General features: G+C 40.2%; 1 protein-coding gene across 5 annotated transcripts in view; it reads right to left on the reverse strand.

The window, feature by feature from the left end:
• Nucleotides 1-12,340: 12,340 nt before the first annotated feature.
• The window catches only part of PIK3C3 (phosphatidylinositol 3-kinase catalytic subunit type 3), a 67,007-nt gene continuing 59,592 nt past the window's right edge, over nucleotides 12,341-19,755 (reverse strand). For all 5 annotated transcript variants that reach the window (XM_066339382.1, XM_066339380.1, XM_066339381.1 and 2 more), the window contains 2 exons: nucleotides 16,890-17,015; nucleotides 12,341-13,057 (listed from right to left, as the gene is read on the reverse strand). In XM_066339382.1, coding sequence (XP_066195479.1) covers nucleotides 13,043-13,057; nucleotides 16,890-17,015 — 141 coding nt within the window. In that variant the 3' untranslated portion in view covers nucleotides 12,341-13,042. The remainder of the gene's footprint in view (nucleotides 13,058-16,889; nucleotides 17,016-19,755) is intronic.

Raw genomic sequence — 19,755 nt, forward strand, 5'->3', positions numbered from 1 at the left:
CCCTTCCCTCAACCCCTGCCAAACCTCCCTCCCCCTCTCACCACAGAGCTAATCACTCTTGCTCATATTCCCTCTCAGAAGCCCCATCCCTGTTACCTTTCTTCACACTCAACATCCATCCATGCAAACATACAGAAACTAGAAGGATTAGTAAAAGACATAAAACCAGAAAAGTCTCTGGACTGGATCGACAACCTTTTTGGACAGTGGGGATTGACAGGGTGGGTGGCCTCCTTGGTTAAAAGTGTTTTATGGATTTTCACTGTGATTGTTATCGTATTGCTTATGTTTTCATGCCTCCTACGCTGCTTTAAAAGAACGGCTGGTGAGGCTTTTTTACTAAATATAAAAGGAGGAGTTGTGGAGGTGGGCGGAGCCCCGGCTGCTCTGCCCTGGAGGGAGCCAAGCTGAGGAGTCAAGGAAGAATTTCGCAACTTCAGCCAGAGCACCTAAGACAAAGACAAACCTCCTAGCCACGGCGACCTGGCTGGAGACCCACAAGCCCCCTCGGGATTTTACGTAGATCTGTTACAATTGATTGGTTCTGTACCCTTTTCCTCCCACCCTGGTGTCCCATAAAAACCCCTGAGTTTCCTCTGGTCAGGAGAGGTTCCTCGTCCCTGGACCCCTTTTGCTGGTACCCTCTCAATAAAGTACCACCTGCGGAAATTCCATACGAGACCTCTCTCTCTCTCACCACGGCCGGCTAAAAGAGGGGCTAACTCACAAGGGCATGAGCTAAGAGCATGGGCTGAAATCACTGAAAGCTGAAATCACTGAGCTGAAAAATCACTGCTCTGCCCGATGCTGAGAAGCCCCTCTGCCAGCTGAGGAGCGCCCTGACCCCCCGAGGAGCAGTTTCTAGCGAGACATCCTTTGGGGTGGCTGTGGCTCTCTGGGTCCCAAGCGGCGGACCCCATCCACCAGCTGGCATAAACACCGATGGATGCAAGAGATGAAATAAGAATCAGTTGGATACCTGATGCCAGATGGATAGGATTTAAAGGAGACTGGCAAACTCTTCATACGTGTGAAATGGGAAACAGCTAGCATGATATCCATGGAGTATTGGGATGACATCTGTCCTTTCTTGTGCTAGCAGGAATTCACTGTAATTATTTCAAATTCAAGTAACCTAACTTCTTCAATTATTCAAATAAATATTAATAAGAAAAAAAAATCCTCCTTCTCATCCTCAATCATGGTGGATTTCATAGAATTAAACAAAATATGAAAGGAATAACCAATAAAATCCTCAAGAGACATTTGAAAACTGCAATATATGTACTGCACTTTATGAGTAGAAATTAATGTTTAATTCATGCAAATGTCTGCATTAGAAAAGTTAATAATTTATGCCTCCTCTAGCGTCTTTCCACTACCAGGAACTGAACACATTTGCAATTTTAGGCTTCACAAAACACCTGAAAGCAGGTAAATAAGAGAGATCAGAGAAAGCACAGCTATCGTGGCAACTGGATGCTATGGGAAGATTCAGAGCCCAAGCTGGGCATAAGAAAACAGCTACTTGAGGCTGTGTAATTTCCTGGGGCTATGTAATTATCTCCTCTGTGACTTAAGCTTGGTTGATGTGCCCACTTGTGTGAAATACACTTGAGTCTGCTTCAGCTTCTGAGAAGTTAGCATTTTTAGAATGTGGTGCTCTTTGCTGCAACATCATCCATTAATAAATTCAGGGAAAAACAGTCTGTCTTCTTGAGACACCACCATCTCCCATGGTTGTGGGGGGAGAATGTTCATTATAGCTATCACAGATCTCAGAATGATTTGGGTTGGAAGAAGCCTTAAAGACCATCTCTTTTTCAAACCCCTGCCATGGGCAGGGACATCTTTCACTAGCTCAGCATGCTCCAAGCCCCATCCATAGGCATTTGAGTACAGGAAAAGTATCACAGTGCTCAGTGATGGGGCTTGTACTCCATTATTGTATGTGAAGGTCTCAGTTTCTGGTGAAGATGGGCCCATGAAAACAAAGATCTTTTGGGCTCATGAAAACAAAAGTAACAAGCTGGATGAAGATGTGATAGGATTAACCCTTTCCCTGAAAATTCCTGTACTTATGACTCCTCTTGGAAAGAAAGTGTGTGACTAGAGAGTCAAAAAAAATTAAAGCCTAAATTTAGGCTTTAAAAAAGCACACCCAATCCACACCTCACAGTGAATTCCACTGCTCAGAGTCTGCACGCTCATGGCTATGACCTCCTCTTAGAGGTGGAGATTGCTACCGCCTGTGTCTTGCTGCGGGGAGCGGCAATAGATCCTTGTCTGTCTCCTTGGGAGACAAGGGCTAGGACGTTCCTGCCAGCAGGAGTCATTAACATCGACAGTTAAGAAGCGGGAATGATGAAGAAAGCCTAAAAAGCAAAGACTTTAATAGCAAAACAAGGAAATATGTGTACTTAGAGGGCTCCTTCAGAGACCCAAAACAGAGCAAAACATGACAATATATATGGTAGGTCTGAGGGTAAGGGTCCAATCAGAAACCTGAACTGGGAACGTAACCATATTTGTAAAATGTAACTGACTAATCGTAATAACATGACCTTATTTGGAGTAACTTCATTACTCCAAATTTGCATTAACATGCAAACTCCCATGAACCTTTACTACTCACGACAATTAGAAAGGGGTTTCCACAGCCTTAGGTTTATAGCTGCTTCAGTTTGGCCAACTCCCACAGGAAATGGCCCAGTGCTTTGAACCCCTCTGCTGACAACTAGGAGGACCTGACTCCTTAAAATTGTCCAAAGCTCCCATGGCTGGGGACACACAGTTAGGAATACTCTCTGTGGTTCTCGCAAGGAACATGCCAGTACGGGAAAGCAGAACTGTCATGTGTATTTTTGCTTCATAGCAATACCTGCCTCAAGTTCTCAGCATGGTGCACAGAAATCTATTCAGCATGGTCAGTGGAATTTAGTAATTTCAGAATCAGCTCGTACTAAAGCAGACACATGAGCCTTGATCCAATTTGGCTAAAATGAAGCACACAGTGCCATTTGAAACGGCCCAAGGTAGCCAAGACTGCCATGGCAGGGTGACAAAAACAACATGGAAAATATGGGTAATCCATGCTCCTGTAGAGCACTACTTAAGACTCCAGGAGGGACAGTGGTTAAATCAAGGACCTACTTTGAAGAAATCTCCTTTAGAAATCCTAATCCATGATCAAAATAAAAAACTAAAGTTGGTGATCCTTACCTGCTTGTCTGGCAAGGCAAATGGAAAGGAGAGATCTTGAGCAGCTATCCAAGGGTAGTGAAGAACTGAACAGCATCCTGTAGATACTGAAATATACAGGATCAGAATATGCATACAACTGGCAGCTTTAATTAAGTATAATTAAAATAGGGGCAATTGCCCCAAATCTGTGTCAATGTAGTAGCAACTGCAATGGCCCCAGATTCCTTCTTCATGCTCCTGCATTACAGTATTTTGTGCAAAATTAATTCAAGCATTAACCAGTGACTGCATCTTCAGAGAGTCTAATCCAAGACTGACACTGCAGTCACAAAACTCAGGACAGCTGGTAACCTGGCCACTACAGCTGTGCCTGCCTTTGCCCCAGTACCAATAAATACCAGGGCTGAAAAACGTCAATGGCTACAACAGAACCCAGTATAAGCAACAAAACCAACAACCTTTATGACTGAAAAGATGACTTAAAACTAAAACTATTGGGGAACTTTAGTAGGTACATGATCAGGGATATAAACATGGACAACCAAATAATGAAATAGTGGGAAAGGATATGCTAAACAAGCCTTCTGTATACACACATAATAGAGATGTAAGACTGAGCTCTAGGCTTCCTGATTTATGCTGATTTCCAAGTTTTAAATGAGTTGTTCTTGTTCATTTATATGTTTGAAACTGTGAACAAGAAAATAATCCTTGAGACTCGTAATTCTCAGTTGTTCTTGTACAGCCCCATTTGCATCTCATGTGGTGATAAAGCAGAAACAAAATCATACAGCTTTTAGCTATCCTTCTGGCTCTATCTCTTCACTGAATAAAATCATTTATCTATTATAACATATTAAATCAGGATCAGGTACACCCTAAGCCAGATGACACAGATGCAGGAAACATGGACACTAATGAAAAGGCCTGACAATGTCTCTTGCGGCTATTGCTTGCTTAAGCTGAAAAACTGCTGTATTTCAGTCCAGGTACAGAACTGTAGGATTAATTAATTAATGAAAGCACAGAAACATATTAATCTTCCCTATTTTAACTAGAGCTTTCTAAGACAGATGGGTGGTAAGGACTGCCAGAATACTGTTTGACAGGAACAAGGGTTCCAGCTAATACATTTCTTCAGGCATCTTTGAGCTCTAAGGTATGGAACAAACAAAAGCCAATGAACCAAGTCTGAACACAAAGTCCAATCAAAACACACTGGTATTTGGCAAGTTATAATGGCACTTCCCAGATCCATCTCAAATTAAAGCCCCAAGCTGTGGTACTTTCTGTATGAGACAAGTTATAAATGGGTTTGCACCAGTGAGTTAACAGTGCTGGAGGAAAAAATGAAAGTTCAAGAAGCAAAAAAATCTTCAAGGCCAATGGACAACATGCCATGACTGCAGCACAGAGGCTCTCAGTTTTCGTTTCAAAAGTAGCATTTGTCAAGTTAGAAGCAGAACAGGAGCTGTGACCTGTCATCTCCTTGTTTGCAGAGTAAGATGCCACATAGCACCTTGTTACTGGTACCCTACAACTTGGAAAAGGTAAGTGCAATATGGCCCAATATCTTTGAAAACATATCACCCTACAGGTTTTAGTGAATTTTGTGGATTAACTATGCAGAATACTTCTGAACTGTATAACCCCATATTTTCCCATATTGAGGATTTCAACAAATACAGGTCTTACAGGTCTCCATAGCCAGGTCTCTGCTATGCAGTTTGCTGTCGTAGTGCATGTGTCACCCAGCTCGGCCAGCCCTGGCACCATGACAACACGGGAGTTCTTGGCTGACCGGGAGCAGCAATGCAGCAAAGGCAGGAGAGAAAACATGGGACTCCTCTGAGACAGGGAAAACAGAGTTAAGAGATCCTCACCTCAGGGGTCTGTCTCAGGAGAGACCCCAAGCACCTGAGGAGAGCAACTTATATAGGGGGGCTGGACCTCAGGGATGGGTACAGCAACAATCCAATAACAGAAAAGTAGGGAGTGGCTCTCAGCATAATGAAGAGACAAATCATAGGAAATTGGGAGGGGACCACCTGGATCCTGCCCAATCACTCGATACCTCTCCTGGAACCTTCTGGACACAGGAAGAGGCCCCGGAGTGACAGACAGGACCAAAGGGCTGTATAACAAATGATTGGCACTTAACAGCTGCAGGGGCAAACTGACTGGCAAAAGATTGACAGGGACAACTGCCTGGTAAACAACTTAGGGATGAACCAAGGGAGAAGAACAGGAGGGGGTTACAGAGAACAAACCATTTTACAAAGAACCTTCTGGAGACAAATTCATACAGCAGGAACAAATAAGGTAAAATCCAAACATGCACCACTACAGTTTCTTTTTAAAACGACCTCATTCATTGTCCCAAAGTTTGCAGCTGTTCTTTCCCTTAGAAAAACAGAACCTCACCAGAAACCACAGGTGAATCATTCGTTTAAAGAGCTTCCTGCCATGCCATCGATGTCCTCCTCCCTGAGGTCGGTGAATGACTCAGACAACCATCACCCCACCAGTATCTCCCCTTCCCTGCCCTGGGGTCAGAAAACTCAGCATGTGAGTCTGTCACTGCAGGATCAAAGAAGTTATCTACATAAGAATGGCTCCCAGCAGGGATAGACAAAGGGAGAAAATTTCCAAGTTTAAGCTGAAATAGAAGCTGTCTACTTCAGGGAGTAGACACTGCTACTAGACCACTGTGTTTTCATCAGAAATCTCTCACTTGTATGCCAGTTAATGAAAATACAGCATTAGAAAAATGACAGAACAGCTGAATGCACAGAATAAGTACAACTGACATCACCATAAGGGGAAAAAAACAATCTAGTATTTATTGGAAAAGAAAAAAAAGCTCTGTCCCTGCCCTGAGGACACAGGACAAGATGTTTCGCCATCAGGTAGGCAAGATGCACAGCCATCTTTCTATACATGCACCCAGATATGGAACTTATGTTACCCCACCTGAACTTCGCAGGGAAGAAGTTTGTGGATGGTTTGTTAAAAGCAGAGATTCCACCTAGTTACTTCAAATCTTCTCAGCTAGAAAACTGTTCATATATGTCTGCGCAAGAAAATAAACTTACTTTTTAAAAAAAAAAAATTTTTTTTGTGATGTTGTAATAAATAATCAGGGCAGGAGACAATTGTTAGCTCCTTGAATGCCTTTATTAAAGAGATCAGCTCTTCTATGGGGGTCTCGAGGAGTGGCTGAGGGGTGGCACACGCCACTGCTGCTCCTTCTGGTCACCACTGAGGAGGAGGTACAAGGTGAATCTGCTACTCACGCTGTAGAGTCGGGGTCCCTTCCTCACGGGGGTTCCTGGGAACTCACTTGGCTCATGCAGTTTGTTAAAAATGGGCCAGGAGACCTGCTCCTTTGAAAGGCCTTTATTAGTCAGCTCTTTCAAGGGGGAACTAGAGGGGTCGCCTGTGCCGTCGCCGCTCCTATCGCCGTTCTCGCCCTTCTCGCCCTTCTCGCCAGTCCTGCTCGGGCCGCCACTGAGGAGGAGGTGTCAGGAGTTCCAGCCCCGAGGGAATCCCCAGGAACTCAACTGGGCTCGTGTGGTTTAGGGGCGTCACTGTTTCCCAGTCTCCTTCTGGTCATGGCGAGGCGGCAGAAGCAGAATTCAGTCCCTAGGTAGCTGAGGGTCTTCTTCTTGTTGTAGTGTCTTTTATCTGGATTTTGTGCTGGGTCACGTCTTTTGGGTCTGTTTGCTGGCAACTGCACTTCGGTTTGGAGCGGTGCACCATGGAAGTCCTTGGATTTTCCTATTAGGCGGGGCCGGCAGTTCGAGGAGCTGGCGGGGAACAGCGACAGTCTAGCCCGACGGAAGGGGAAGGGAACCCGGGGTTTTAGAGGGGGTATACAACTTGGAATAAGGTTTTGAGGGTACAAATTTTGGTACAAACAGCATAACTTTCTTAACAGGCAGGGTACAACTGGCATAACATTTTAAACAGCATAACTTTCTTAACCAATGACAGACTGTGTCAAAAATGGGAACCTCTTACATTTTATTAATTTCACGGTCTAGGGCTGACCCTCTTTTGGAGTACTTTTGATGTTACGGCGAGAGAGAGACAGCAGAGCAGAGTTTTGTCGAAGCAGGTGTGAACTATGTTCCTCTTGTAATACTGTAGATATTGGCTCTTTTCTGGCTTGTTGCTTTGTGGAGTAATTAACGCTGATTGCGGTTTTTTCAGAGTGTTGCATTATGGGAGTTTTTCTATCTTAATATTAGGTGGTGCTATGAGTTGAATGATGAGCGAGAAGCAGCAGAGGTGGAGAGTGGGCATAGCCGGGGCTTTTGACAGATAGTCGTAGAGCAGCAGGGTGGAGAGCAGACTAGGAGGCGTGGTGCAGAAGAGGTGAGGAGCAGCAGTGGCCTAACCCAACGTGGGAATGACAGAGAAGGTAAGAGGGTTTTCCTTTTGGGGAGAGGGGATGGAGAGTTTTGAGGGTACAGGGTTGGTACAAACCATTATAACAAGTAATAAACAACATTATGACTCTTTTTATCAGACAACATAACTTTATAACTAGTCTTTAACTTTCATAAATCAGAATTGTGTAATTTTTGTTCATCACGAGTTTTTCAGTCAGTAATCAGTGAGAGATGTTAAATTAAATGTGAGAGAGAAAATCCTTTGGTTACAATTACCTTTAAATTCTGGTGCCCAGTGAAAGAAGACACACCAAAAAAAAAGGACTGTGGTGAATTATCTTCCCACTTTATAGATGAGGTAGAAACAAAGCAGTCTGTTTGTCACTTTGGGATGTGTGTCTGTATGATTTACTAGTTACATAATCCAAACAACATCTAAACAGAGAGCAAGACATGGAAAGTGAAATTATCTTACTGTCACTGTGAGAACTACAGACTGGACCAAAGTGAATTGCCTGACCATGGAAGAAAGGATTCCAGAGCTGCCCAGAGTGCCCGCATTGGTTCAGCCAGACCTTCACATAATTTTTCCTACACTGCAGGTTATGAATATTGACCCTCATAAACTGCCACCTTCTGATTTCCCACTACAGATAAACACAACACTTTTACCAAAGGAAGGAATTCCAAATGGTTCTGTTGAATTTTGCACAACTTCTAATTGCAGAGGTGTTTTATTTGGAATTTAAGTACCTCCCTGGGGTATAGCGTAATTCCATTTGGAAAGGACTGTTCCACACACAGCTGAAGTGATTAATGCCTGTTTGTAGATGAGTTGATGTGGTGGTGCATTTAAGTTTTTAAAATAATTAATGGTTATGAGTTCTGTACCCCTCTGTTCTAGTTTCTGTACCCCTGTTCATATTTTGAAGTTGGTTTATCGTGGAAGATGTACCCTCCCTCGAGTTGTCCATCTGTCCTTGCCCTGCCCTGTTTTTCCAGACTGTTCTCTGTCAGTCTGCCGTATGGGCCAACTCTTATCTAAACCCCTCCTGGGAATTTCCCTAAACCAGGATGCCGTTTGACCATGTCACCTCTTCTCCTCCCCCTGTCCTCCCCACTGGCTCCTCAACTGTGTCATTCTATGGTGAAATCCTCCCACTCCTTTCCATGATTGGTTGTGTTCAAGTTTCCACGCGTTGGTCCTCTCCTGTTTATTAGTCGGTGTACCCTAAAGTTTCGGCTCTCTTCTGCCCTGTCCCTTTGACAGTTTTTTCTCCAAATAAACCCTTCGGATTACACAAGCAGGAGTATCTCCTCTTGGTTTTTGGCTCTGGCCCGCGTCTATTAACCATCTCAGGTGCTGTAGAGCAACAGCTCTAAGCTGCTGCTCCCAACAGCCTGCTGGGGAATAGTGTCCCTCTGGCACCAGTGCTGGAGTGGCAGAGAGCTAGCCCTAGACTCCAGCATGGCATCAAGCTATGAATTCTTCCCCAAGCAGTGTTCTTGCTGTTTCTGGTTTGAACATGGTTAGGTGAACCACTTCACTATTACTGCTCAGAAGGCAACTGGGGCTGGGATTTTTATCTTCCAAAATGAAGTTTCTTTTCTTTCCCCCTTGCAGGGTCCAGTCTAAATGATGGAAGAACAGGAGGACACCAGTATCACACTTCAAATTGCCTCACTATTATAAAGAATCATCACATCAGCTGAAGAGGTTGCAAAAATCTATTTTAACACAATCCACCTGCAATCTGTTTTCAGTTACTCCCTTAAGACTCCTTAAATGTAGGCGCTTCAGATACTTCATAATAACCACAGTATTTTACCATCTGCTGATGATACAGGTCTTGTGAGTAAAACCTCTCCTGACTACAAAAGGCAGGCCATTTAGACTACCTCTCTTTCTGCTATCCCCACTCTGCAAGCGGGTGTTAAGATTCCCATTTGCTGTTCTTTCTTCCCTTTCCCAAAATCGTCACTCCTGTAAAGCCTCACAAAAGCACGTTTTACTTTAAATTGCTCATAAGAACAACAAAACCAGGTAACTGTCTATAAGAACAGGGATATTTCTTGCCAAAAGGATGAAGGCCTTTTGTATTAAAAGCACAGAGCACATACACATCTTTCTCATTCCCCTACCCATACCCTGCCTTTACCCAAAGTACTACTTTGGTAGTTATTGCTTCTTTACCCCCAAAAGAAAAGCCTACTCTGGCATTTTCTGCTCGTGATGCACTGGCAGTTGAAAACAACCAATGACAGTATGCAGCAGAGAAGAAAAAATGAAATTATTTTACTTGCTTCTCCCACCCGTAATCCCAAAGAATCACTACAGATTCTGTAAGAAAAAAAAAGAAAAGTATGAGACCAGAATGAATCCTGAAAGGCAAATAAAGCATCCACAAGGTAGTTTTATTGTACTTTTTATCTCTAGTTATATAAAATACAACTGCTGGTCAAAATAAGTCCATGGCAAAATTACTGACTTTTATTTCTTTTGCTCTGTTAATGCTTCCTGGATAGATTTAACAGGGTGAATTTTGACAAGTTACTCTGTGACACAATTGGTACAGCCTGCTTTCCTACCATACATTATACCATGCTCCAATACACATGATGGAGCTCTCTGCCTCACTCCACCCAGAGCTGTGAGTGTGTCTTTTTATCCCCTGCTTATGCACTCACACAAACAGAAGTGCAGGGTAAAACTCCTGTCTGACATTTCTGTGGGGGCCTTCATCTGACTGAGGTTCTACCTATGTGAAATTCACAAGAAAACACAAGAATTTCACCTTTAAGAAATGTACTCCTAAAGACAGAATTTTATATAGTTATTCAAGGAATTCAGGATATATTAGAGACAACAGACATATAATACAGTCATGAGATTACACAGTGATATCAAGTCATGATAAATAACCTATTATATGTAATAACTCCAGTAAGTCAAAGATTTCACTAAAATCTTTCATTTAAAACAAAGTAACTTATTTCCCCTCAGCAACCCAGCTTGTTTTTTCTTCAACTGCTTGTTTTACTTTAAATAAATGATGCCACAAGAATTGCTAAGACCCATGAGATTTTACAAAACAAAGTCAGAACTCTGTATAAGACTATTAAAAAAATAAACCTATTAATGTTTTTCAATTTTCAACAATACTTGGTATTTAGAAGACAAGGCTTAAAGTATGAATCTACTTACATCTAGAATGTTGTAGCAGCCTCAGTGCTGTCCTGTTCTTCACTCTGTAAGGGTTCGTAAGAGCTAGGAACAGAATATGCACACCAGCTTAAAAAAAGCCACTAGCTGGATGAGAGACATAGCCAGTTAGTTTGTTTGTCAGTGCTCACTCTTTTACAAAATTCTTCAGCAAATACACTGAAAACTTATGCAGAATCACCCAACATGCAGAAACACAGATGAACACACTGGCTGGACTATTTTCCACTGGTTCAGGCAAGCTTTTCTGCTTCTGTGTCTGTTATTCTCCATTTAAAAAGTGGACAGTGAACTACAGTGAAGTCTGGCTCTTCCAAAGCCTTACCTACTGTAATCACATTCTGCTTGGGTTCACATGCTAACATTTATAACTTAAGAGTACAGTTTTAATAGGCTGTTGCATAGTCCAGCATATGAACAGGATAATTCTAAAACACAAGACATAGTGAACAACCATGCATTAATACATAATGTGTTTATAAAGGTCAATATCTCTGCAAAGTGAAATGTGTTGTAGGATCAAGTTGATGATGTCTTTTGGGTTTTAATAAAGAGACAACCTTGGTTTGTCTAGTCAACTGGTACACAGTGGGTCATGCCCATATCCTTCATAATTGGACTTAAACAGGAGGAACAAGAAGTTTTCTTCAAAAGAAATAGATAAAAAAATTCCACAGTATGTACAGTTGAAAGGGCTGGGGGGGGTCAAAGACAAGACCTCAAGTCAAATAAAGTGTGGTTCCTTCATAAAGATTAAAAATTATCTGAGCACGTAAGATGCACATTCAAAACATATTAAAAAGAACAAAAAAGACCTTTTCTTTGGCAGAATTCTCTCTGAACATCTGAGAAGTCGAACTCTCAGAATAATACTTGGAAGATTCCACAAAGCACTGTATGCAGAACAAGTTCATGCAAAACAGAGGCAGCAGAAGAATATGTAAGTCTGACAGAAAAACCAACCAAACAAACAAACAAAAAAAAAACAAACCCAAAAACAAAACACAAGAAAATTATAATTACTACTTTTCCATAGAAGAGTGAGCGAAAGACAAGAGAGGTAATACTGTGGCTCGTCTGTGGCACTTTTGTATCCCCAGACAACATGAGCACTAAACAACTAGGGTAATGCAGTTCTTAAGTCACATATACAGGGGAAAAAAGGAAGAAAAGCACAAAGCAAAATTGACTCACAAATACCAGTCAGATTCACAATCAAATGAGTCCCTCTTATATTTGTAATTGGGATGGATTTCTTCCTGATTTAAAACGTTACTTAAAAAAATACTATTAGTGCACCCTTTGAAGAGAGCGACACATTTATGAAGCGCTAATTATCTTTTTGATCATACAAACTAGATCCATTAGGAACTCAACATGTGACACAGAAGTTATTTCATGAGTGCATCAAGTAAACTGAGAAGTAAAAATCTTTGCAAAAAGGCAGTAGTTACAAACATAATCCTCTAGTGTGCTATGTCTCAGCAGGTAAGATTAAAAAGACAAAACAGAACACTTTAAGACTGCAACAAAGGTTTTTATTAGAGTGAAGAATACATAATCACTGTACAGAAAACATTTAAAGCATGAAATACTGAACTGCTCTCTGTGCATTCCCATTGCCGAGCTTGTTAGTGATCATTTAATTGGCTGCCTACAGCTGGGCTAACTTACCAGCACTTAAAAACACTTTTGTAAGCAGGCAAGAAATGATTGTCCTTTCTAAAAGATAACATTGCCCAAGGTGGAAATAAATGATCATATGAATTAAATGTAAAACTTACTCAAGGAACAAAGTGGGTGGGGAGGGGATTGCCATGGTTTTGTGAGGGGTTTTTCTGCACTGAGAAACTGTAGCCTTCCTGCTTCAGCTTTTCATCTACTTCTATTTTAAATAAGAAAATATATTAACATGTACAAGAATTCACCATTAAATCCAGCCTCTTCCAGTTATCTTTGGCTTGAGAGGAAGTTGCTTACTTCAACCTTTGAGGCTCCCAAGGATGGTACAAACAATCATCTTCCTTTAAAAACGGTTGGTTTTAAACCTTTAATGAACAGAGACTCAAAAAGCTTCTCTACCTTCTGAATTCTCAGTTCTTCACAATATTAAATCTGCAGCTTTTGCCTTCCAAAGCTGTTTGGTGAAGTCGACAATGGCTTGAGAAAGTCTCTGTTTTGAGCATTTGCTTGTTTCCACCATGAGCAGGCATAAAGCTTATTTTCTCCAATACTAAAGGAAAGAAAAAAAACACAACAGCACAGAGATTACTCAATCTGGTTTATTCTCAGAGAACAAATGCTATGCACAACTTGAACTCTGTGTTTAAAAACATGGCGAAATTCTTACAGGTAGATGATTTTCACAATCTTTCAAGGGAAAAAGCAGAATGGAAGCCAACTCCATGCCCTTTGACAAATTATTTCATCCAATACACACAGTTCTGCTGGTAGACATTCTCTATCTTACTTTGGCATCCAGTATGAAATAAAACAGAAGCCCTGTGCTGAGGTGTCTACATTCTGTAATGCAGAAACACTGGGGTTACAGCCTGGAGATATTTTAAATCCATGCAACTCCTACAGCGGAAACTGAGTTTGCTCCTAAACAGATATCAGCCAAGCATTAATAAACTCCCAAAACTGTACAGCTACACTTTAGGTGAGACACGCCACATCCCACAAGCTTTCACTTTTCTAATCACTGATTACCATTTCAGCCCTGAATGCAACTGACTTGATTTGTAAATTCACAAGGGAAATAAAACATGAAATTAGACACTTCGACTGTAGATTTTCTTCTTCCTCTACAGAAATAAATAATGCTGCTAAAATGACAATTGATCTCCAGGGACAAATGGCTATCCAGTCTTCATTAGTATCAACTAAAATTAGTATGCTCCTTTTCCTCCTCTTGAGAACTATTGAACAACCTGATTAGCTTGTTTTAAATGGTGAATTTATTTACTTTCGGGACAACTTTTTTTGATAACCATTAAGGACACAGGCATTGCATGAAAGTGTCTGTAAAATATCTGATAAAATAACAGATTAGAGACACATTAGAAACTAAAGGCTTCATAATACAGCTGTAAACTGAGTACAGTTTAGAATATTGTTATAAAATAACAACACTGAGCTGATTCCAAGACATCCAGAGTACTTTATGCAAGAGCTTTACTTACTGAGTGACATACAGAATACTGAAACACCATGGTTACTATAATAACCAACCTTGTTAAAAAGCTTTTAAGTGCTGCAGTGGATGGCACAGATTTCTAACAGGCCTATTTTGGAGGCAGTAAGAGAATAAATACCTACTGATAAACAGAAAATGTGTTGAACAGCATTTTAAATGAAGTATTGTGTGGCATTAGGCCAAATTTGCTATTTACTTGTGTCATAACACCTCTGTATTGCTGTTTTTTTTTCCAGACAACTTATAATACTATGAAGACAAGGCCACTGGCAGCTCAATGCAGAATTATAGATTAACAAATTGAAAGCTTCAATTATCCATTGAGTAAGATGACCGCTTTACGGCAAATTCAAGACCCATTAATTGTTTGTTTAATGATTTGCAGACTCCATGAAGACTACAGCAGCAAATTCTTAAGACTGCCTCAGACCAAGAGGAAGGATAATGATTTTGACTGATGAAGTAATAAATATTGCTAAGAAGCAGCCTATTTCACCCATAATATAAAGAGAATAGACATTAATTGCACTTACTTTTAGTGGGGGTTTTTTTAAGTTTTGGGTTTTTTTGAAATACATTAAAAGAGCACAGATTCTTAAGACTTGTCAACTGCTGATTAATCTGTGTCCGTTCTTTTTGCATTCTTATCACACTTTCAATCCAGTATCTTTGCAGGAGGAAGCCTGCAAGGCTAAATTTTTTAGAGTATGAATAAAGGCAGTAACTGGAACTCCAAAATTAGCATCACATGAAGTCATGAGATGCATCAAGCACTTAAAAATCAGGACACTTGTTTTTCATTCTAAGCACCAGATGCCCAAGCAGAAAGGAAAGCTGAAAGCATGCAGATTGCATAATCTGCAGCAGTGCACAGAGACTGCACAGAGCCTCAGGAAAAAGGCTCTGTGCTGAAATTCAGCATGGGTCAGATGGAAAGATAAAAATCCCAGAATAAGGTAACTATATCAGGCCTACACTAGTGGCTGCATCTGCTTATTCGGTATCCAAAGTGTTATATACCAGTGGGCTTGCATATAAACTCCCAAAAATATGAATGGAAGATGCAGTCAGTGCCTGCTGGAATGTGTATCAGCTTTTTGCTTAGAATACCATTCCTGAGAGCCAGAATCACAAAATAGTTTAGTTGAAAGGGACTTAAATATAAACTAATCCCAACCCCTCTGCCATAGGCAGGGACACCCTCCACTAGCCCAGGTTGCTCAAAGCCACCTGGAGAGAAAACCTGGAGTAATGTTCTTGGGTACTTTTAAATATTCTGAACAAATCTGTCGTGTGATTTTAAAAGCAGGGTTAAAAATGAAGAAAGATCAAGCAAAACCAAGCCTGAATGGAAAAAGAAAAGGTCACCTGAATCAAACCTGTAAATTCTGACTTACTAATACACTTCACAAACACAGTAACAATTACCTGTTAGAGTGTGGCAGTCACCTAAGGCCAATGAAGTTAAAAAGACACATTTTTAAAAAAGTGATTGTCAGTATGTGATGAAAATAAAGGTCTACACATATCCTAGACAAACATAAACTTCTTGAAAATTTCTAATAGCTTTTTTTTTATTTGAATCTTAAGGCAGACACCAGGTATTTTTCACTTTTTTTTTTATGAAATTACCATCCTCCATCCGAAGTTCAAAGTAATCCATAGTGAATGACAATAATACAAATACTTACACTTTCTTTTTTTCACATCTCATAAAACATTACCTTTATTAAATATATAGATAGACATTATTTCTTCTCATCCTGCATCACATTGCAATTCTTCAAAATAAAAACTAAGTTTGAAGAAAAGATGCTTTTTAGCAGAATGGATGGCCATAACAATAGTTCACCTTAGTTCTTATCAGAATTTGACTAGCCTTTTGAAGAAATAATCAGTTAAAAACCAGGATAATGACTGAGTTTATCAGAGCAGTTTAATTTTTCCTCTTGATTCCATGTCTTGTCATGGTCTAAGGTAATACTTAAGGTAGTGTAATATCTTAAATCCCTGATAAACACAAACCAAATGTCAAACAGTTTTAATGAAAAAAACCCAAAACATTGGAAATTCAAAGCAGAAATGCTTTTGTGGACACAGTTTTATTTAACATGGGAATCAAGTATTTTCTTTTCTTACTGTGTACTGTAGTAAGACAGTACAGAGTAAGATGACTTCATTTTTCATACGGGGTATATTGTAATAACAAAAATAACAGAGGCAATTGTTGTCAACCCAGATCATCAGCAAGAAGGCTGCTGTAAAGGTCTTCCTGGAGCTTTCTTCAGTCTGAATAATCCCAGCTAGCTCTCTCAGACTGTCTCCCTAGCAGACGTGCTGCCCCTTTGGAGCCCTCTGGACTTGCTCCAACTGCTCTCTGTCCTTCCTGTTCTGAGACCCCAGCACCTGATGCAGTGCTCCAGGTGGGTGTCACCAGAGCAGAGGGGCAGAATCCCCTCCCTCCCCTGCTGCCCACGGGGCTCTGGATGCAGCCCAGGACACGTTTGGCTCTCTGTGCTGTGAGTGTCATGGCCGGGGCATGTCTAGCCTCTCACCCACCAGCACCCCCAAGTCCTTGTCATCATGGCTGCTCTTGGTCTGTTCATTCCCCAGCCTGGATGGGTATCGGAAGTTGCCTTGTCTCTGATGCCAGACCTTGCATGATTGCTAAGGTGCTTCAAAAATTTTTATAGGACCTCTGCAAGCTTGTTCTCCAGTTCTTACAACTAAAACAGAGTTTCATCTTGTAGTAGAATGAACTAAAACATCACACAGTGAAGTTAGGCCTTAAACCTACCACTCACAACCTCTTGCTTTACTCAGCTATCGCAGCTGGTCTCCATCGACTGAGAAGAAAATACCTCACCTGTGCAAACTTGTGTATCTGCTCCACAACAGCTGCAAAAAGAGCATGGACACTTTCATCAATTAGACTCTGCATATAATGAACAGCTTCTTCATCAGACAGGTCCAAACGAAACTTGTCCTGCACCTGGAATGGGAGCAGAAATCGCTAAAATTAGTTCAGCCATTCAAAACATGCATTATTCTATCAATGTGTACAGAAGCAGAGTGATTTTGGCTGTTTGGTGGAGAGTCTCTCTCGTACTTCTTTGCTACAGCAGATTGTTGGAAATGTACAATGTGATTTAAAACACCTTATTTCAAGTTCTTTAAAAAAACATAGTGTTTAAATAAGCTAGAAACAGTCCCCTAAGTCAAACTAGTAATTTCAATGCTCAAAGTGAAAAAGTCAAGAGAAGCACTTGGAAATATAAGTTTAAGCAGAACTGAAATCCTATGAGAAAAAGAGATAACATTCAATATTCACTAGCAAATTAAATGCCATTTGAGAAAAAAAAAAAAAAAAAAAAAACAACAAAACAACAAAACCAAAAAAACCCAGAGAACTTTGCATATTAAATACAAATTTAGGAGAGAGTCTGGATGATCCTAATAATCTTGGAAAGGATGTAGACTTCACTACTCTAAACCTACTTTCAGGTAACATTTGTCTTTCAGAAACTGTAAGGCACTTAAGTAAAGAAAAGGGAAGTGTGAGCAAATCAACTCTGTCAAAACTGACCTTTGTATGGTATGTGTGAGCATAAAGTTCATTAACTTTGATTGTATCCACCGTCCATGAACACTTGCTCGGAGACAGGGCTACTACCTCTTACATGTTTTTCTTCTTTTGATAGCAACATTGTAACAGTAGCACATTCTGCTTAGTACTTGCAACCTGTACATGAGTTAAAAGCTGAATGCACAATAATTAAGAATATAGCAATACCTGTTTAGGAAAATACCTACTTTTCCTATTTCCATCTTGGCAATGCCAAGAACATTTATGAAGGGGCAGTAAATGCCTTTCTGTGACTTCCAACTAATTCCAAGAAAATCGTTCAGAACTGATCCAGATGGCAAATTTCCCTAACAACATAGTGGAGCCCAGCCCTAACTCCACTGAGCCTGGTTTTAGCCTTTTCCCCCTTGAAATCTCTTCTGATGAGCCTAGATCCTAGCACAGTCTAAGCAATACTATGGCCATAATTTTAAAGTACTAGTTACCTTGCAAAGTAGTGCTGGTAACAGTATGTAAATTGCGCAGCAAATTCACATTAGTTGTAGAAGATTTATTGCTGCCATATAGTCACATGCTTTATTGTCATAAAGATAAATCTCAAACAATTCAAGCTCTTCTGGAGACCATCATATTCAAGTATTTCAGCCATTTCCATAATGAACTAGGTAAAATGGTATCAAACGACCTCTTTTTACCCTATCCTTATGTCAAGTCAGAAGGTTTCACAACTGAGGTAAATTGTTTCAATCACTAATTGACCTGTTTAACAACTGTGACTTATCTGCTACCTGAATTTGTCCAATTTCCATCTCAAACAGTTGAGCTCATTAAAACTTTTTATATTGAAGAGCTGTCAATCAGAAATCTCTCTCATGTAGGCAAATATTAAACTATTTGTTTCTTAACCTTCTTGTGGCTGTGACTGTAAGACAGAGTCAAGTATTTGCTGAATCTTTTCCACTAATTCACTATTTTTTAGCCATTGACAAAAATCTGAGACAAGTTATTTCAACAATTTTCACAACAAGGTTGAATTTGTGAGATGATCCTACCTTCATGTCCTATTTTGTATGCTTTCTATGCACCAAGGATATCACATACTCAAGCACCCTCTTTAATGACAGCAAAAATGCTCCAAGATTTCAGCTGAGCATTAACTGATTTCAGTTTAGTATAACTCTGCATTACTTTCAAAGGCAACATATTTCAAAATAGTGCCCTTCTGTGTCCTTAGGCTTTTATTAGCACTGCAATAAAAAGCCTAAGATAGCCAGCAGAGTATGGAAAGATCACAGAATTATCAAATCCTTTAGGTTGGAAAAGAGTTCTACAATCATAAAGTTTCTTAATTCAAAACAATCATTAAAACTCTGTTGCTGATATGCTTGAAGGAAGCATAAAGTGAGTTTTTTCCTCAGTTTTCTCTCAAAAAAACATTTGATCAATATGAAAGAATAAATTAAGCCAAAAAAGTTCAAACTTTCAATGAAGCATGTTACCAGTGAGAGATTCAGCAGATTATTCCAAGAAGTTCTTGTCATGAAGAACTTTCATCTTCATAACAAACAGGATGAGAAAGAAGTTTAACTCCCATATCAGAAGTTTTAAACAGTGAATGATGCACACAGTAGAATCCAATGGAAATTAATGGACTACTCACATGCTTGCAATTACAGCAAATTACAGCAGAGATTTCTTTCAGATCTATTTTAGTGCTCACAGAAAAGGTGATGTTAATGAGAATTCAGCAAAATCACTAACTCCAGTTTAAAAAAAAAAGAAAAAAAATCACTCTTTTACACAACTTTAGCAATCAAACACTTTGACAATCATCTAATTTGTTCACAGAGGACCTCAGAATTTTTGCAGTTAGTTATATTAAGATGCAGCTTCATTCTATGGAATTAATGACTAACTAAATCCACTTCTCACAAAACACACTGGGCACACTGATACACGTGAAAAGAAATTCACCCATGGTTAGATCTTGCAATCACAATTAACAGAAAGATGAAATGATGCCCAATATTAGACCTTTGCATGAAACTTTTTCAGCCCTGCATTAAAACTGATTTCTGAAACCTAGATGAGAAGAAACAAGGTAAAATTACAAATTACTTCTTGAGCTGCAACAGCAGCAAGAAGA

Source organism: Sylvia atricapilla, chromosome Z (genome assembly GCF_009819655.1).
Source record: "Sylvia atricapilla isolate bSylAtr1 chromosome Z, bSylAtr1.pri, whole genome shotgun sequence".
Lineage (NCBI taxonomy): Eukaryota > Metazoa > Chordata > Aves > Passeriformes > Sylviidae > Sylvia > Sylvia atricapilla.